Below are 21,458 nucleotides of genomic sequence, written 5' to 3' on the forward strand. Positions count from 1 at the left end.
CTGTGCTAGGAAACATTGGATTATTATTTGTGGAAATAAGCATATCATTCTAAATGTTAAGCAAGATGGCCCTGATAACGTTACAGACTTATTTGAATAAAATACTATCCTTTTCTTACCATTCAATGGTCTACAGATCACTGTATTCTTCTTTAATTCATCCAGCAGAATTGAAAATAGATTAAAAGATAATTCCCTTCCAAATTAAATAGCAGATGTTTGCTCCAAAATAGCAATATTTAAAATTTTCATATTTATATTTTATCAATTAAGTATAATATGTGACAGATATAAAATGTTAGGGATTTATAGTTTCTTTGAAAAGATAATTATCAACTCATTTGTAACTGAAGACAATAACACACACACATATAAATAGATAGATAGATAGATAGATAGATAGATAGACATAGACATAGATATAGATAGATAGATACCTAAGAATAATGGGGCTGGGGTAGCTGTATATGAGTTGAGCTATCTTAGCATTTGGTAGTAAAAATAACTTGTGAATGGTGAGTTTACACATTTTCTTTCTTAAGAACTTGGTTTCTTGTATAGTGATCAGTGAATTAATCTGTGCACAATACTTTCTTACGGAAAAATTCACATAACTGTTATTTCAAACGCTTAGCTACCTGCTATTATTCAAGCTGAATGCAATTATATAAGTTTGTCTCCTTGTGGAAAGAAGCTGTCATTGATTTTAAAACTTCATGAATATGCAAATTATGTTAACCTACTTGAACTGTATGCCACTATGGAAGTTAAAGTCCATGTTCTTCCAAAGTTGGAAAAAATAGAGATATTTCTTTCCTAATAGCTCTATGTAAATCAGTGTGAATAACAATGGTCTTTCTGCTGGAGATTCAGTGAGATATAATTTTTATTTGATAAAGTAAACATTAATTTGGGGAATCCTGAATAACTAAATTTCAATTTTCCCTTCAGTTTTACGGATATAAATCTAATGATTCCTCATTCCATGCTGACCTTATAATCTAATGGACTCGGGACCAAACAAGAGAGATGTTGAACTATTCAGGGGCCAAGTGGATAATTTTGTCTTTGACCTTGTTCACCCTTGGACCTTCTGTGGCTTTTATAACATTTCTGATGGTGGCAAAAATTATGGACCATGTGTTTAAGTCAAAAATGTCTAAATATATTATTAATTTAAAAAGAAATATTACTTATGAAAATATGAACAATTTAGGGCACAAATAAGCTCTTCGTGTGCTTGACTTTTGTTCATAGAACTTTGAAAAGTTGATGTCATCTTGATGGTTAATGACAGTCAAGCTCTGCCTAATGTGAAGCATAATGCAAAGATAGGGCCGAATAGCTCTCCTGTCTTCAACCCCCAAACAAGCACACACCTAGGGCTGCAGTTCTCCCCTTCCTAATGCTGCAGCCCACAGTACAAGTAGTTGAGTTGCTATGGTGACCCCAACCATAAAGCTGTTTTGTTGCTACCTGTAACTGTAATTTTGCCACTGTTACCAGTTGTAATGTAAATATTTTTGGAGACAGAAGGCTGCCAGGGGGTCGTGATCCACAAGTTGAGAACCACTGATCTAGAAACGTATGGATGGATACAGGGAATTTTAAAATCAGGAGTAATTCTCTATGCTAAGCCAGGAATATTTTCTGATCTGGTACAAATGAAGCTGTAGTTAGAAGATATTTGGCTTCAGAATACTTCTTTTTTACAGTAATCTAACAAGGCAAACTTACACTTGACCAACTTTTATATATTTTTAAAATGCTTTTAATCATTACAACATAAAGTTACATAAGCACAATTTTCAATTAATATTCCAACATTAAATGAGCACAGGGGAGAAATATTCTGTAATTTTTTAAGTAGCCATCAATCTTACTGCTGTTACAAAGAATTTTTTCCTTTCAAAATGTAAAAGTTTTCTTTTGTTACAACACATTCATTGAGAAACATTGTGATACTGAATTAACTCTGTGTGAATAAAGAGCAATTGAGACTCTTTGAATGAGTGAGTATAAAGCACAAATTACTTTTTAATGAAACCCTCAATTCTTTCCCTTCCCACAAAAAGACTCTAGTCTTATTCGGCTGAACACTACAGTAGGTCACTTCAGTTAAGCCCCTAATAAACTATTGATAGTCAAGGGTAGTTTTTTCTTTGCTCTCAATAGCCCGGTGTTGGACAGTGCACTTCAAATCATTAAGGTTAATACAGATTTTTAAAAGAGATTAACTCTGGTGGTTAAGGCCTCAATTTACAACTCCCACACATATGCACACGTTGAGCAAAGCACAAGAGTGGACTGAAATTTCAGTCAAGTTGTGGACAGCCTTTCACAGCCTGAGAAAGTGGCACTGGGATTTGAAGACTTGGTGCCCTAAATTCTTCCACGGGAAAAAGTTTGATAACTGAAAAACACTTCTAAGTGCAGCTTACTCACCTTCAGCTACCCAGTGAGAGGTTACTGCTTCTCTGTGCCATCAAAGCAAGAGAGGCTCTGGTCCTGTTTTGGGGACAGAATTCTTTCAAACATGAAATCACATATTCCCTAAAACTGGCCAGATTGTGAGACCAGAAAGACCAACTGTGGGGAGTGTGTGTGTGTGTGTGTGTGTGTGTGTGTGTGTGAGAGAGAGAGAGAGAGAGAGAGAGAGAGAGAGAGAGAGAGAGAGAGAAAGAGAGGGGGGGGGGGGGAGGGAGGGAGGGAGGGAGAGGAAGAGAGAGAGAATGTGTGTATGTATGTGACAGGAAATGAAATGGTTTGGGTTTTGTCTTTTTCTTGCTCCTGGTTATTCTTTGTCCTTAAGTAGGGCCTAATTTCTGCATGTGACAAGCATTTCAAGTCTTCTGTATTGAGTGAGGTTTTCTCAGCAGAGTATTTAAACCTGGGAAATGAGTTCTTTCAAGTTCCAAAAGGAAGAAGAGACTTTTCTTCCTTGGCCCTCCTCCCACTCTCCTCCAGTCTGAGTCCTCCTCAACCTCCTCCTAGTGGCTCCTCAGGCCCTCATTTCTCCAGGGCTATGGAGTTTGTTTGTTTGTTTTTTGTTTTCCCCTGAGGAGGAGGTCATACCCTCTCCAGGAGACCAGCCCCTCAGAAACAGTGTTAGGAAGAACTGGGAGACCTTGCCACTGTGTTAAAGGGTCCCTTCCCAGGTGAACTGGTTTTGAAATGAATGTACCATCTCTTCCAGGAAGCAATAGGGGGAGAAAAGACTTGTAGCATGTCAGCCCTGTAGACTAGAAAAGCAACTAGTTATTAAAGAGAAACGTTTAATGCCCCCTTTATTTGCATAGACTTTTCCCATGTTTTCCTTTTGGAAAACTGTCTTCATTGTTGGAAAATATTTAAGTAACAAAACAGCAGAAAAAGACATGCTACAGTTTTTTTTTTTTTTTTTAATCAGCTTCTGTGATGAGAGTCTTATTATCTTACAAAATAACAGTGAGCAGCTCAGATTCATTAGCAGAGCTAAATTTAAGCCCCATTTGACAGGCTGCCTAGAAAACATTTTGTTTTGCTGTCTATGGGCTTTAATTAAGATGTGTTCAATTCCATTCCTCTTCAGTCTAGCCCCCACCCACAACTTGCTGTGTCACAGACCGGCGATCAGACACTTTTAGATGGTCCGGCCCATGACTTTGACCTTCTGCACAGTCCGGCGTTCCCTGGGGAACCGTTCAACTCATGAGGTCTGATTTCACACTTCCAGGATGCCTCAGCGCTCTTAACAATGACAGGGAGACAAAGCCCTTTAGAGCAGGCCGCATGGGGACTTGTTTAAATTGGAAACCAGAGAGGAGTCAAGGAACAAGGTTAGGGGCTACAGAATAGTGCTTTTAATAAAGAGCTCACAGCTCTGGCTCAGCTCAAAGAGGTCTACCTCTGTACAATTAATTGAGTCATTTATCTGGAGCATCTTAGGCCTCTACTTTCTCACAGAATCGCGTGGTAAATATCAGCTAAGAAGCAAATGAGATATGCATGAAATGAATTTTAACACTTTGATTACTGTGCCTCCAGTCTTCATTAAAAGTAAATTTATTTGTATTTCTGACCTCATTATCAGTAGGCTGCCTGCATTTTTATTGGTTCCTGTGATTTCCAGCTTGAGTGTGTCATGAAGGTATACTTTATATAGAGATTGGAATTTATTATTCTTGATATTTTCCCTGAACATTATGGGTCTATTCAGAAAAGGAAAATGAAAAGGCAGATATAGAGAAGAAAGCAAGTCAGTTCCTGGAAAGTACCATAGAAAGTTGGAGAAATAGTAGCATGCATGCATACATGCATGCATATACATATATACATATATATTCTAGACTGTCCTTAAATAATATAATGTCTTTACAAAATAACTTGTGGGTTCTTTTAGCAAGTTGTACAAAAATGTATGTAGTTACTGCATCAAATGTCTTTCAAACTCCTGTTGTGGTGTCCAAAGGCATGGCGACATTGTTTCTTCTGTGGGTTGGTTGCAGTTTACAAGCATGTAGCTGTATGTAACAATACTGAGAGTGTCCAAAAAGCACAGCCTTACATTTTATGAACATTAGTTAAAGTCTACAATGGTAGAAGAGAAAATAAATAGCCTTTAAAATGTACATCATTCCACTGAATGGACCAGATAAAAGAACAGAGTAAAATAATTTACAGGTAAAGGAGATACTGAAGGTATTCCCAATGTAAACAAAAAATAAATATTAACAAATATTAAACTTTTATTTCCATGATATAAGTTAATGCCATCATTTGCTTTCTGATATACTGCAGAAGATCATTTTTAGCAGTATACTTTAATAAAATATTTTATCCAATTCATAAAGTATCAAAGCTTGGCATTTTGTCATGATAATAAGCCTGGTTTAGAAAACATTCTTACATACAAACCCACGCGTGATAAGTGCACTGATGTTCTTCTAATCTTTGCTGCACCTGAGACCTGCGGCAGAGAGTACCACAAACCAGCAGCAGCTTATCCTTCCTCATGTCTGTGTCTGACCTAGACATACAACTTTCTTCCTTTTAGTATTACATTTAAAAATCATACTGTAATTGCAGAAATGGAAAGGTATTGTTTTTTAAAAACAAGCCATTCTTATCAGTATATGTTAAAACATAAATGAAAGTCACAATTTAGCACAAATGCTTATGTAGTTTGACTCTGAACCAGTGTTTCAAATGGAATTGCAGAAATCGTGTGTGATTCATATGCAGGTCACATGTTTAGGAGATTCTGCTCTGGAAGAATAGGTAGGATGACAAAGAGACTAATAATTGGGTTTTATATGCTCTAGAGGTGAAGGACTATGGGCTAAAAAAGTGGTTGCCCCCCTATCAATAGGAAATGAGGGACAGAGAAACACTATAAAATAATTAATCAGGTTCTGTGGATCCAAGATTACAAAATGATCCTTTGGGTAAAGAAATGGAAAACTGCTGGTGTGGCTTGAAAACCAGCCTTAGGGTTCCCTTTGTGCTGAAGGCGTTTCAAGGTGCTGCAATCATTTTAAATTAAACTATTTTTTATATTTTGTTAGACTAAGATGTAGTTATATAACTAAGACAGTCACTTCTTAGAACAATGGATCTGAGAAATGCTGCCGAGAAGATCTGATTTTATGGAGGTTTCTGAGGGAGGAAAGAGAGAACCATTTACTATAGAAATATTTTGGCTGTATAATCCTATAGAATCCTAAATCACTGAGCAGTCAAGCCCAAGAGTGATTTAAGGATTTATGTCAATGGAGATACCTAATAAGAGATCCATGGCTCTCTCTTTGGTCCACACTGTTTATTTACTAATAGCTTTGACAATATCATTGACTGCTTGGGTAAGTTGATTCATTTAGGTGAGACTAAAATATGGATGCAAAAATATCAAAATTTTATATGTCTCTTTATATATATATATATATAGATAGATAGATAGATAGATGTTGTGTGGTGTGTATTTACAGACTGAAGTAATAGTTTATTCAATAAAATAAACATCAAAATATAAATCTGAGGACTTACATGGGTTAAAATAGGGATGTTTTGTTTTAATGGTAAAAAACGCAGAAAATACTTCAGGTTTAGAGATGAGTTTAAGCATTATGAAAGTGAATTATACATACATTAGCCTTGTTATCATGAATGAAAGTCAAATGTTGAGAATTATGCTTTATTGTCAGAACTGTTCATCAAGAACATTGATAGGCTGGTTATAATGCATTTTTAACTGAAATATGCTTTAATCTTGGTATTTATAATGATGTCAATTGACAATACATTCAGGATGATGAAACTGCTACTACTACTAATAACTAACATTTTTGTGCCTTTGTCATGTAAGATATAACTTTGGATTTTACACAAGGATTATCGGAATTAATCTCATAATAACATGATTAAAAAGTATTGTTATCCCAGTTTTTATAATTTAGACAACTGAAGAGTAGAAAGACTGAAAGATTAGCTAATTCACACACACACACACACACACACACACACACACACACACACACACACACAAGAGCAGCCATACAGATCTGGATCCTTATTTTAAAACAACTTGATCACTGCACTGCGGAAGGGAGACACTGAAGAGCTGTGTCTCATTGCTTTATGGTTCAAAGCTCTATCCCAGGGAAGGTATAGATAGGAAATGGCAAAACAAAGTAGTGGCCAAGATTCATATCCAAAGACCCTTCTTCCTTTTAGCAAATTAATTTTTTAATTTAAAACATACTTTTTCATACAATATATTCTGATAATGGTTTCCCCAACTTCTCCCTTTCTTTCTCTGTCTCTCATTAGAAAACAAACTGGCACCTATAATAATAATAAAGATTAAAAACAAGCAAACCTGAACAAAGGACAAAGCAAACAAACAAATAGAAAAGAAAAACAAAAGAAAAAGCACAAAACATTTACAGACACTGAGGTAAACACTTTCACACACACAGGGAACCCATAAAAATAAAATAGGAGTTTATAATATAAGCAAAATTTAATCAGAAAGTGGTTTAATTTAGAGCATTAAGAGAGTTATAGAATCGTTGTGGGCAGAAGGGACCTAAGAACATAGACTCTGTTTTCACTCTGCAGAGATTAGCATAATGTCCAAGGAAGAATGAGAAGTGGTTTCTCCTACCACACCTGCAACTTAGGAAGAAACTGATAACAGTTTGTATGACTCATTCATAATTGTCATCTTCAACAACAAAATGAGCTTGACATGCTCACAGTTAACTTAATTCTGGTAGCAAATCTTAGGCATGTACACTTGATTTACACAACATAAATCACACACACACACACACACACACACACACACACACACACACACACACCTCTCTAGCTGCAAGAGAGCCTGGAAATATCATTCTGGGCTTCATGGCCTCAGTGCAGTATAGGAAAGAATCTGCAAGATGGGTAGAATGGACACCCAACCATAGTATTCCACGCAGGAGACCTGGCTGTGCACCTTTATCACATACCGGCTGACAGAGGCTGTGCCTTTTTTTATACCTATCGCTTTAACTGCATTTTAAATTGCTACAGAAGGAAAATTAAATATGAGTCAAAGATATATAATTTTATTCTCAAGATAAATAAACATTTTCCAAAAATTACAATTCTAAAAATGAATTAGAAATTCTAGTGAGGAAAAAAAAAAAATTCCCTACCATTGGAACTATTGAGGCAGAGTCTGAATGACCCCCTGGTTACCTGGATGAGATTTGTAACTGTTCCTTAAGGTGTCTTTGAAAACCATCAGATTCTGAGGTAGTAGTAACAAGGTGAATAACAATCCCAAATAAGACATTAAGTAGAAAAAAGGAAAACACCATTCTAACAGCGGAGACTTGACAGTGACAATCTCCATTTGTTCCCCTTGATTGGGTTTCTTTAACCTCCTAATACTATATAAATTTGTTAAGTCTAAAAGGTTTCCCTTCATTATAAAGGTCTCTTTAGCTAAGTAATTCACTTATAGGAAGCTAATTTGAAATGTTTTTCTGCAGGCAGGAGTGTCTAAATAAGTACTAGAGGTCCTGAAATATTTAAGAAGGTTGCTACAAACAAAGAGTTTAATGTACTTTATGCTCATTATAGATGAAATAACTTACGTGAATTATGCTTGTAAAATAAACACCATGTATATAATGTTATATCAAAATGAAGGTTTCCGTGTAATATAAGCTTGTAAGTATTCATGAGTGATTTTCTGTGGGCTTACCTCTTTTTATAGATCCATAATTTTCCTTTTCTTTGTCTTCCCATATCTCAATTGTCGTATTTCACTTGCTATTCTTTGATTATAAATTCCAACTTCTGGAGTCTATCAAAATGGTTCACTTTAGGATTCAATAATACATCTAGTTACATGTGATATTCTTATGCATCTAGTTCTCAATTGCAAGGGAGATTTAAAAAAATTAAGAGCTGCACAGTATAGATGTCCACTGCTCTGAGTTTTGTCTCAAGTGTAGCCTGGGATCTCTTGAAATTCCCAACATGCTTTCAGAGAAGTATGAAGTCAAAACTGTTTCTATAATAATGCTAATGTGTCACTCAGCTTTATACTATTTTCTCCCAACAGCACATAATACAAGTTTCTAAAGTCTATATTAATGTTCAGTCACTCTCATGTTTATATTTTATAGGTTTACTGTTGTCACTAACATTGAATTAATAACCCTTCATCGTCTCTTTCTATATTTCTAAAATGGTAATTGTAGTGGTTATGCCATACAGTAAAAACTTTTGAGATCTTCAATAATTTTGAAAAATTTTTATGACCAATATAAGAAATGTTACTGGAAGACCATTATTCTCAAATGATACGAAGGGTATATTTTCCCTTGAGTGTTCAGGTCATTTTTTTTTTTTTTTTTTTTGGCCAGAGCTGAGGACAGAACCCAGGGCCTTGTGCTTGCTAGGCAAGTGCTCTACCACTGAATTAAATCCCCAACTCCAGTTCAGGTCATTTTTAAGGAAATTTTTTTTTTGTCTGTTTGTGTTTTTGTTTTTTGAGACAAGGTTTCTCTGTGTAGCTTTGCGCCTTTCCTGGAACGCACTCTGTAGACCAGGCTGGCCTTGAGCTCACAGAGATCCGCCTGGCTCTGCCTACCGAGTGCTGCGATTGCCGCCACCGCAGCAGCCACCACCACCCGGCAGGAAATTTTATTTGAAACAAATTTGGGGCAATACTTTTAATGTTTGGTAGCTTGGAGCTGAAAATGCTAAATGTCCTACAAAGGATTAGACAAACTTGTATGTTGGAGATTATGTCGTGTTTTATATCATGTTTACTTAGGTTGCATCTTGTAACGCACAATTTAATCAAGCTTTGCAATGGTCTGCATCTACATAAGTGAAGATCGGTGGTGGGCAGGCTCTTCGTGGCTGCTGTCCTTACTTCTTTGACATTTTGTATTAACCATGACAGAGACTCAGAGTTCACCATGCTCCTGTTCTAGCCACTTCAACTTTCAAGGCCATTTTTCTCACATACCCACTTGGCTAGGCTCCACTTCTTTCAATTCTTCACCCAAACCTCATCTTCAGAGTCTTCCTACAACACTGAGTTGAATCTGTAAACTGTGTCTTCTTCACTAACTTGTGTCACTCTTTAGCACATCATACATCCTATTTATGTTCAGTATTTACCCTCCCTGGCACACCCTTAGACAATTAAATTAAGACAAAGAACATCCTCTTCCTTGTCATATGTGCTGGAACATAGTAGACATTCAATAAATACTTGTTTAGTAGTTCCAGGTACAGTTTTATTGTACAAAATTGTATTTATTCCTCTTTTATAATAGTTAAGTTTTACACTTTTATTTTATTTGAGGACAGGAAAAAGAGCATTATAAAATTATCAATAGGAATGAAAAGTGTATTAGGTCTAATTGGTTGACAGCATGACTCTAGAGTGTCAATTTCTTTACCACAATGAAACCTGCCTGCTTCATAGCATAGAGAGAAAAGAGAAACTATTATTATTATTATTATTATTATTATTATTATTATTACTCAGTTCTGTACTAAAACCCAGTAGAGACCTACCAAAGAGTGTCAGTTAATGTAATTCCACCAATCTGATGCTTAAAATATGTTTAGGCCAGTTGATGAGAAAACCTACAGCCAAAGCTACATTTCCATTGGTAAGAAAAAGATTGGAAGAAATCTCAACACACATTGCTTTTTGTTCTAACGACCCTATAGAATTCCCTCAGCTATGACATTGTTATTTGTCAGGATTGAAATTCAAGTTTGCAGAAAGGACAGATGGCAACCTTGATTATAATTTTTTAAAGATTAAAATATAGTCATTGCAAACTGTGGCAACTGAGGAAATTAAACCAAAATGCTTAATAAATGCAAGGTAGGCTCAAAATAAAAGCTCCCTCCCCATGGGCATGAATTGCTTTCTATGCTACCAAAAGCCTTCTGTTTTTTCAAAGACATGACAACAAAGAGGTGGTCACTAGGTCCTCCCCACCCCCATGATTTTTGTGACACACTACATCTAGCAAACTATGCCTCTTGTCAGCAGTAAAATGACCCTGGACAAAGCCCACCACTGATGGATCAGGATTAATGCTCTGCTCTGGGAGCAAGAATATCTTTCAGTATCATTCAGTGACTTTAATACTCAAACTACTAGTTTCAACAAACTGAAGTCACAATTTGCCACAAAACAGACAGCAGTTGAAGAGTGCATGGTGCAAACTTTCCCACAGTTCTTCAGCAGTATGTCAAGTTGTGACCCTGGAGGGTAAGGGCAAGGGTGAAAATTAGCCATTGAACTCACTCTATTAATTCACGGTGTAGTGTTGAAGATTCCCAGAAAAGATGCCTACTGGAGTCAATCCTGATATCTCTTTTTATTGTAAAATGGATTTAAGAAAAGAAGAATGACATGATGGAATATATGCTTTGAAGTATGTTGCCAATTTAGCTTTATAAGGGGTAAAAGAGTCTCTAGTTTTAATTCACTTGGGAGATTCTTTTTCTTATTAAAACTCTGTAGGAAAAGAAATGGCTTTTGGTATTTAACTAGATTATAGACAACTAGCCAAGCATACTGGTTTAAAGTGTCTGTTTTATGAGTTATGTTATTCATTTGTAGGTTTTTATTTCAGAGACTTATCAAAGATATATGTGAATCAATTTAAATGAGATATTCCTGATTACAAATTGTTATAAAGTTCACTCTTTGTGATGGTTCTTCATTTTTAAGAAAGTTGGTGACAAGGATGTCCAATCATCACAGATCACAAGGGTCCACTCCACTGGGAAAAATTCAGCTTCCTCTTCCTGTTCCTGTCTCAGGATTATGAAATCATGTGCTTTCCTCTCACTGCTCCCTTCACACTCTTCACTTCCCTTTATTACAGTACTTGCAATCCTGCATAATAATTATGTATTTGCATGTCTATCATGTCTACTAAATTGTGCATGCCTTGAGAGCTTGACTATGTCTTAATCATACTTATAATTCTGGGGTGAGCAGAGGAGGCACTCAATAAGTAATGAATGCTTCAGAAGGCATTCCCATTTCTCTTTAGGAAATTGTCAACATTGGAAATTGCGATGTTCTCAAGGAAGGCAGGATTCTCTTCTAGCTGTCATTGCAGTTAAAGCAATCAACACCACATCTACCACACAGCACAACTACAATTTCTGTCCTCCATCAATTTCCAATTCTTCAGTTTGTTACATTTCTAAGGAAAGAGATATGTATTTGTCACCAAAATAATAGAAGTTAAAGAAGAGATCTGCCTTGGGCTCAGAACAAAAGTAAAAAGAATATAATAGAGTATATAATCTATACATTAAGATTTTTGGTTAGTGAAAAATTACAATAAGTAAAAATACACTTCAACATTAGCTACCGCCGTATTTCTCACACTTCCAGCCATGGAGCATTGAGGAAAAACATGCACTTTGCAGAATATTGTCTGCCTTCTGAGCATCAGTACTCCATCCCAGAGGCCACCCACTCTGTTGCTCTCTGAAAGCAGAGAAACATATTACAAAGTCAAAATGGAATGATAAAAAGATGAAAGCAGTGAATAATTATAGATGACTAATGATTTGGTTTACGTCTAAGTGTTTCTACTTGCCTATATGGCAAATAATCAAGCCTGAAAAAGGAAGGAATGGAAAAGTCAGAGTTTCCAAGCAACGAGGCATGGTGCTTACAGTGACTTCTTTAACATTAAAACCCTAACATATGCTCCAATTCTGAACTGACAGAATTTGATATGGAATGTTGCTGTTGCTGTTGATGGTAGTTTGTGATTGCCTTTGATCACTGCATCAGAGGGGTCCTTTTTAAGTTAGTGAAAACTAATAGTGTTCAAAGATTTGGTATTGCATCAATTTCTTATACTACAAAAAGATACCATTTTAGGAAAAAATGAATAATAATTCAATAAGCTTTGTTTTTATCTATTTTTATTACTTTGTTCTTTGAGGTTATAATATAATTACATAATTTTCCCCCTTTTCTTTCTCCCAACCCTCTGGTATACCCATCAGCTGTCTTTCAAATTCACGGGCGCTTTTTTCATTAATTGTTATTACATGCATATATTCCTACATACAACCTCCTCAGTCTGTATAGTCCTCCTCAGCTGTGTGTCTTCAGGGCTGATCATGTGGTATCAGACATCCAGCTGATGTGCTCTTTCCCGAGGAAGGCCATTCCTCCCACTCTCCGTGCTCCTCAGTGCCTGTAGCTCTTTAAACAAACTTTCTTCTCTCATCTTCGCCAAATTCTAAAGACAAAGAGACTAGAAATAAGGCTCGTTGCTGATGGCTTTTTCTACCCACAATCCCACCTAAAAGCGTGCCTGAGCTAAGTTCAGTTAACTGGTTTCCAGCTGCTGGTAATGGCAGATGTATTAGAGTGTTTAGTATTGGCACTGGTGAAATTATGATGCTTCTACTTTCCAAAGAGTCACAGAATCCAGTCACCTTTTACTATCTGGATTATTGGACTGGCTATCACTGGTCTCCCCAGTGTTCCCATTGCCCTCTCCACCTTACTCTTCAGATAGCCATCAGGTCAAAGTGTACTGTCCTGCAAGTGAGAGCCATGTTTTTTCAGAGGCCCGCTGCTTTCCTTATCCCCCTATAACTGAGTACACACGTTCCCAATCTATTTCCTCAGTTATTCAGGCTTCCTGGATATTGCTACCAACCAGACACAGTCACTTCTCTGGCTTTTTCAGGGTCTGGTCCTCCAGGCAAACTACAGTTCACTCTGTTACCTCTTTCATTACTTTGTCTCTATGTCATTTTTTCCCCAGCAAGACATGTTCTTCAGTCTCTTGCAGATTCTGTGCACACAAGCACTCCACATTGCATTTCCCATCATTAAATTCCATCATGGCATTTATCACTTGAAAGACACTGGAATGTAGTCATCTTCTTCATCTAAAATCCATGAGCACAGGGATCATTTTAATTGTTTTGTGCATTGCTATTTCTCTAGCATATACAATATTTGTTGTGGTAAAGCAATGAAGATTTTTCAAAATTATGAAACTTTTCCTTTTCTGTGACATGCTGATTATTGAGATGTGGCATTATTATTGGAGAAAATCTTGCCTAGAGGTTTGCATATAAATATTTTCCAAAACCTATTTGTGCCTGCCTTTGTATGCTAGTATCAAAATTCTATGAAAGAAAATTAAGTTATTGAAGTCCCAAGTGAAACCAATTATACTGTGTTTTAATGAGCAAGATATTGTCAACACTTTTTCATGGGGTGCAGGGGTTGGGCATGAGAGTGAAGGCAGGAAGAAGAAGCTATAAAACTGGACGGGAGGCAAAGCACATGATCAACTTTTCACCAGACATTAGGAATGGCCAGCTCTCTAGTCTTCGCTGAGAAGAATCCTCAAGACCCAAGATTGAGGAAACCACCATAATGTTTTAAACGGTGCAATTATATTGGGTTATGTGAGACTACTGAATTAACGCATGCACACTAAGTCTTTTTCAATATAAAATTAATAAATTAAAGGAGAGTTAAAGCTTGTACTGCTCATTTAAGTATCATCCAAATAAACATACTCCTGTGTGGAAATATAGAGCTTCTCTGTCACTGATAGCTAATAAATTCCTTCCCATCAAAATGGAATTGAAAATCTCAGATGATATTTAAGTTTCACACAAGTGTAAACTATTGTAGCAACAATTCACAATGCATTTAAAACAACTCTTCTTTATCATTAAAGTTAATAATATGCACATTAACCTCTTATATAGTCTAAATCAATATTGTAGTTTAAAAGATATGACCTCTGGCCAGCTTTGTCTAAATATTGATCCCATTGTCATTTGTATAAGGTATCAAACAAATTACATACTGCACCAATACCGTTTATGCTGTTCTCACAGAGCCTCTGACTTTGTGAGTTCTTATAAAATGAGACATGACATGACAAAGAAATTGAGACATCCCAAAATGTAACTATGGAATGGATGATTTGAGTATGACAGAGCAGAGTCCCTAGGGATAGCTAACTTCCAGGTCCTTTCTTTCCAGTGAACATTAAGAAACAGAGGTGGCACTCTTTAGCCTGCAGACTTTGCCTGTTGATCTTAAGTTCCAAATCAAACTCATAGGCTCTAATTTACTTTATCTGTTTGTGAATCCCATAAATATCTCAGGGGAAAGTAACTCAACCTTAGTCAGATTGCAGTGGTGTTATTCCTCAGTATAGCCATTTTCTCGCAATAAACTTATTTGGAAGTCCCTGTGATGAGTTCCTAGTGGATTAGGTAAATTGAAAAGTCTATCTATAAGATTAAGTGATTGAATAGTTCAAACAGTCATAATAGAACCAATGAACACAACATAGCTGTAATATTATTTTTGTTAAAAATTATAGCCGATCAGAAGTCAAGCTTTATACTTTGGTCTCAAGTTCTAAATTGTCACAAATCACAGCAATTGCTAATATCCAGTTACATCTGTTTTGATGATATTTGTTTTTAATTTGTAAGCTTTTTCACTTTTTATTATAAAATTGTCTAGGGGAAGATTGTGATCACAAAGGATATGATCATTATACCATCACTACCGGTGCTATATATGTTAAAAATATTCTCCCCAAATCTCCTGTAGGTAAAAGTGATCCATTTTGTGTAGTGGAACTGAACAACGATAGGCTGCTAACACACACTGTCTACAAAAACCTCAATCCTGAGTGGAACAAAGTGTTCACATTGTAAGTAGAACAATTACTTTGTGCTTATTTTGGAACTGGTGTGAAAATATAGTTCACCCTGGGACTTTGTGTGTGTGTGTGTGTGTGTGTGTGTGTGTGTGTGTGTGTGTGTATGTGTGTGTGTGTACACGTGAGCTCGCTCTCATGTACTCTGGTTCACAGTGCAACGCATCTGCTCTGCCTTTGCTAACTATGGATTTCCAAACTCCCTACCTTCTCAAGAATGAAACTTGGGAAAAGGGGTATGTCCTTTTTCTGGGTATTCACTGGACTTTTTTTTTTTTTTTTACTGTGCTTTTAATCTGGCCTGACGAAGGGTTTGCTCCCTGTCACAGAACTGCATCCTGCTTCTTCCTTTTGTACTTTCTATTGAAATTCTTCCCAATCACCAGACACCAAGACAGACAAAGCACCGTTTGCTCCATCACTGAAATCAGCAGACAGTCCAGTCGGGTTTGGCAGACACTGAATTTGGCTTGTTTCATTTTAGCACAATCAGGACATTAAGCATTGTCCTAGGTCTCAAAACAACCTTTGAGTTAATTTTCCTTTTGTTTTAAAAAGTTTGTAAATCTTTTCCACTGTGCACTGTCAAAGCTGAGCATGCCACACTCTAGTAGCCTACAAGACCCCCTTTTAAAAACTGGGCTGTAAAGAATGGACTCCACAAAGAAAAACTCTGAAAACAGAAGTACTTAACAGTTTTCTAACATGGTTTTATTTCTTGTACATAAAAAACTGCTAAATTCCTCATTAATTCCTTATAATGCCTCTGCTTAAGAGCCAGTAACTAATCAGCTTTAATTATCTGACCAATTTATTTTTAAGGAATTCCACATTTTTATAAGAGATGAAAGCCTAGTCAGGAGGCTTGCACTCTTAAGAGGGCCATGGAGAGTGTTTTCTCTAGAATGCATAATTGAATGAATAGGTTTGATTATTATCAAAGCGATTAATTGATTGTACCCTGGTAAAGCCTCTTTTCACGTGCAGTTATGGTGGTGTGTCAGTATTTCTTTTTTGTTTTCTCTTAATTCATATTTTCTTGGTACACAATTTGATCAAAAAATAAATGCTGTCAACAATTGAAACTTTCTTTCTTGAAATAAAAATATGAAGAACTCACATTGTCTTTTATTATTATGTGTTGTCTTTGGAATTTACTGGAATATAACATTTTTTTAATCCAAGGATAGTACCATACTTATAAATGCTATATATATATTCTGTTTTCTCTGTTTGCTATGAACCTAACAGAAACAGAAAGTGCATTAGTAAGACTTTAAAAAATAGACATGTCATATTGTAGTAAAAAGAATAAGAGTTCAAAAATATATTGTGACTCCTATTGATAGCAAACCTGTGGTGTTTTATGTAGGAGTTATGTGATTGTATGATTTATTGTTATAACAAGAAGAGGCAGAGAAACCTAAAGACTACCAGCAATACTTAGTGATTTTTCCAGTAATTTATTCTTTGCATATCCAGATCAAAAATGATATGTCATAGAAGTCTTCAAAGTTCCATATGATATGACCCTTGCTGTTGTCATTTTAGATATATTATGAGAAATTGTCAGCTTCTGTTCTACCCCATACATGTATGTCTGCCTGCAAATAATACATGTAAAAATAAAGATACAGAAAACCAGCTAGTACTATGAAAGATTTTGGAACCAATCTAGTATTGCTCCACACTGATGGGGTCTTTTTTCCTTGGGTATGTTTATTATGCAGTAACATTAAAGATATCCATTCAGTTTTGGAAGTGACAGTTTATGATGAAGACCGTGACCGGAGCGCTGACTTTCTGGGCAGAGTTGCTATACCATTGCTGTCTGTAAGTTTTATTCACCTGGCACACTGTTCTGTGTTGCTTTTGCTCAAGGTATTAAAAAAAAAAAAAAAAACAATAACAACAACAACAAAAAAAACCCCTCAGCTCTATGTCTGTCATTTCTCAACCCGGCTCTGTAATAAGAACACTAAAAATTTTAACATACTCAATGCACAGCCATGTTGAATCCCATGATAGTTAATTTTTCTTGACAGACTTGATCCTGGTAATGAACAGGTACTTGTCAGAATTGCCACAGTTGTTTTGGGTTCTCTGTCAGTTTCAGCAGCTGGGGGTCAAAGGTCACTGGGGGAGTGTATTCAGTGGAGACCGCAAGACAGACGGCTGTCATGTCCTTTTCCCGCAGATTCAAAATGGTGAACAGAAAGCCTACGTCTTGAAAAACAAGCAGCTGACAGGGCCAACAAAGGGGGTCATCTATCTTGAAATAGATGTGATTTTTAATGCTGTAAGTCTTAACTTTGGCTTTTTTGTACTGCTAAAGAGTTCAGTTTCATGAAAGCTTTTGTTCCTGATTTGTAGAGAATTTCTGTCATTCCTCATTTTCTCTAAACCTTGATGTATCCTGGAGAATATGCTTCTGGCACACCCACACTTTCTGCTACAGTGGGGCTGCTGCCGCCGTGTGCTTGGCTGCTGCCTGCCTGCCTGCCTGAGAGAGGGACACGCATGCATATGCAACTGTATACATTTATATTTTATGAGCACAGCAGCCAGGACTTTGAAACTTTAGAAATTATATTGCAAATTGAACTGCATGCAAAACTTGTAAACAGTTTTAATATATGAACCCATAACAGACACATATGTTGATGTATAGGTGAAAGCCAGCTTACGAACATTAATCCCCAAAGAACAGAAGTACATTGAAGAGGAGAACAGGCTCTCCAAACAGGTAAAAAACAAAGAAAGATTAATCCCTCTGGGAAGAACTGATTGGTTCTGTAGAACATCGGGGAAAATTCATATAAACCTTGGAGGTCTGGAGGGGGACGCAAATTTTGATCACCTACATATTGAAAAGGCCTCTTTTTTCTCCTTTCTTTTCCTCTCTTCCTTTCTTAAAAAGATCAAGTAAAGGCAAAACCAAAATAACAAATTAAATGGGGGTGGTAAGAAAGGAGATGTAAGCCCAGCATCCGATGTACATGTGGTTTTGCACTAGCCAGAGAATGGTCATTTGGAACGTAACCTACAATCAGATTGTCATGGAGTGTGTGAGTGAGATGGCCAAATCCGTCAAATATGTGCATAGACCACCCACAGGTATGATGCAGGTGTGCAGAGGGAATGAAGCACTCCCCCTAATCCAGTGAGGGAGGAATCTTTTAATTAGTTTTTAACAACAATCAGAAGTGAAGTTTCCTTACATTTTCTACTAAAACAAACAAATAAACAAAAAACAGGAATTCTGATCTTCCTTTTATGAGTCTGCATTAAAGCTTGACATTTATCAATAGTAAGTTAAAATTTACTTTAATATCAAGTTAAGAAAAAGTGCTACCTACCCTTTCAAATGTTTAATACAATTTACAAATCTAAAATACAATGTGTTTATTATGGCTATAAAATTACTGAGCTTACTTTTACTATAAAATATTTGATAATTTTCTGTGCCACGAGAAACCTTAAAATATTTTTATTTTTAATATAATAAATTCACCACAAAAATGAGATGTTTTGGCATTTAAACAATGTGCATTACAAATGAAAACCATATTATATTTCTCTGTAATTAGAGATAAGAATAATAAAAAACTGTTCTTTAAAAAAAAGTGCTAGGAACCAAGAGGGGAAATACACAGGGAGACTCTGGCTGACAAACTTTCAGCTTTAGAATGTGTTATAACCACCTTGCACATGTATGCATATATTTTACACATGTACTTTGTCATCTGAACTCAGTCAGTTTTACATGTTTCTTTAAAATACCAAATTAATACTGAAATATACTTAGAATAGTAACGTATTGCCCTGTAGACATACGATTGCTTCAGTTACCTTCTGTGTGTGACTTTTTAAACCATTATCGAGTTTGTGGACATCCTTTTGACTGCTGCAGTCCTGCTATAGTTTTTTGCTTCCAATTGAAATTGCATCAGTTTAATAAATACTGTTTCTAATAAGAGATTTCACAACATACTTGGTTACTATCAAAGTTTCCTAACTCTTGAATCATAGGAAAATAATGAGAAAATAGAGGGTGGATTTAATGTGTGATAAGGAATAATTATGAGACAGGAGCAGTCCTACTAAGTGGAAAAAGCTTGCAATCATAGTGCTTCTGTAATAAGGTGCTTTAGGCAGGCTTTCTCTAGGACTCTAAATCAAAACATTCTAAGGAATGCAGTTCATTTGGAGCATCTTGAAATTAAAACATTTAATTCGTCTTAAAAAGAAGGGAGTTCAAATTAATAGGGATTCATGTCTTGTAAGCAGATGTTTTTCTTATGAACAAACATACAAGTGTACATGAAAACATTATTTTAAAATATACATTTAGCTAAAAAACAAAACAAAACAAAACAAAAACAAAAAAAAAACAAAAAACAAAACAAAACCATGTTCATCCCACCTAGTTCTTTCCAATCTTTCCCTGAATGCTTCCTTTCCTTTTCCTGGCGAGCCAAGTCACTTGGTGAGTTTTTGTGACTTTATTGCCTTTCTGGGTCCTTTCTAAGTCACCACCACCTTGCAAAATCATACAGTAGATTTGATTGTTTCCAGGCTTATAAACTCTAATACTGTTTTCATCTTCCTTACAGCTGCTTCTGAGAAACTTTGTCAGGACGAAGCGTTGTGTCATGGTGCTGGTAAACGCTGCATACTACGTTAATAGTTGCTTTGATTGGGATTCACCCCCAAGGAGCCTGGCAGCTTTTGTGGTATGATCACACTGTATTACTCATCCATTGTTATTCATCAGATTCAGCAATCCTAACTCCAAGTCTCTGTGGCTATAGTAACAGCTATGTTGACAGAGCCATTTAAAACTCCTATTTTGAGACTTGACTGGACAGATTTGCTGTGGGCAGGAACCTGATGGATTGTTCAGGGTCTGAATCCAAGAATATATTCCTCAGATTTCCGGAACACAAGACATCTTAGCCAAAGTATAATTTTCTGTGACACTTAAAAAGTAAAATTTTTGCATATTGTACAATTCCAGATCCCAATAGGAGATCCAAAAAAAAAAAAATTCTCTGTGGGAAAAAAAAAATGACCATGGTAACAACCTTAGCCATCTCATTTTGATTTCACTCATTTTGTAAGTATTTTGTCAGAATAGGAGCATCTCTTGACCGCAGAGGCTGGTTGGTAAGGCTTTAATACATAAGGCAAGCAGAAAGGGATGTGACCTATGTAAGAGATGTTTCTGTGGTTTCCAGTTTTTAAAAAGTTACAAGTAAGAATGTGATCGACCTAAATATTCTCCTCACTAGGCTTATCCTATACCCTTTTACACTGATTATTTAAGAACTGATATGGAGACCAGCTGGCAGTGGCAGGAAATCTAAAAAGCACTTCCTCTAGACCTAGCCAGGATGCTCTGTGCTCAGGCTATTTCTGCTGGTTTGACGTTGTACTTGAAGTGTCTGTGGAGACCGTCCTTTGAAAGTCTTTATTTTATTTTGTGTTTTTTAGGAAATAAGCACCTTATGCTTCCTTGAAGTTGCCAGTTTTGCAAAATATGACATTATTGTGAAGGCTTACAGAAAGGCCTTAATTAGAGTAACAATCACTTTTAGTGTTACCATTCAAATGAATGTCTGCTTTTAGTTCTTGGAGCTCTGTCCTCCCACAGGCCCATGTGGGACTTTCACTAACGTCCAAGCACATGAACAAAGACTGTGTGTCCCTTTGTGCTGTAACCTAGAGAAAGTTACCAGCCTGCCTCCTGTAGACATGCTGTTGTCTCCTTAAAGATGGTGACTGACACCATCATTGTTTAAAAAAAATTCTTCTCTCTGTATTCTTCTAATACCTCTCACACAATAGATATATTGGGGTATTCTGATTTTTCATTAGCATAGAGATATTATGATAGTAAGCAAAATGATAGATAATTTCTACATATACTTTATATCATTACTTTCAGGTTCTATGGGGCCTTATAATAACAATAAAACTGCTGCCAATTTTATTGACTTTCTTTAAGCCATCTCCATAGCTGCTTGTGAAATTTGAAAACATAAAAATGTATATAATTATATCATTTATTCAGGGACATTCATTGTGGGTTGTATGGTGTTACAGCATGTTGTGTGAGTTTTCATAAACTACTTCCAGTTCCCTAAAGTTATTTGTAAAATTAATTCAAGATGGCAGCCCCTTTTCACAATCTCCTTT

General features: G+C 36.1%; 1 protein-coding gene across 2 annotated transcripts in view; it reads left to right on the top strand.

Moving 5' to 3' along the window:
- Mctp1 (multiple C2 and transmembrane domain containing 1) overlaps window positions 1-21,458 on the top strand; it is a 583,339-nt gene that overhangs the window by 404,499 nt on the left and 157,382 nt on the right. For both annotated transcript variants that reach the window (XM_036206958.1, XM_036206959.1), the window contains 5 exons: window positions 15,149-15,251; window positions 16,988-17,090; window positions 17,455-17,556; window positions 17,929-18,003; window positions 19,874-19,993. In XM_036206958.1, the coding sequence (XP_036062851.1) occupies window positions 15,149-15,251; window positions 16,988-17,090; window positions 17,455-17,556; window positions 17,929-18,003; window positions 19,874-19,993 (503 nt within the window). The remainder of the gene's footprint in view (window positions 1-15,148; window positions 15,252-16,987; window positions 17,091-17,454; window positions 17,557-17,928; window positions 18,004-19,873; window positions 19,994-21,458) is intronic.

This window comes from Onychomys torridus, chromosome 15 (assembly GCF_903995425.1).
Source record: "Onychomys torridus chromosome 15, mOncTor1.1, whole genome shotgun sequence".
Lineage (NCBI taxonomy): Eukaryota > Metazoa > Chordata > Mammalia > Rodentia > Cricetidae > Onychomys > Onychomys torridus.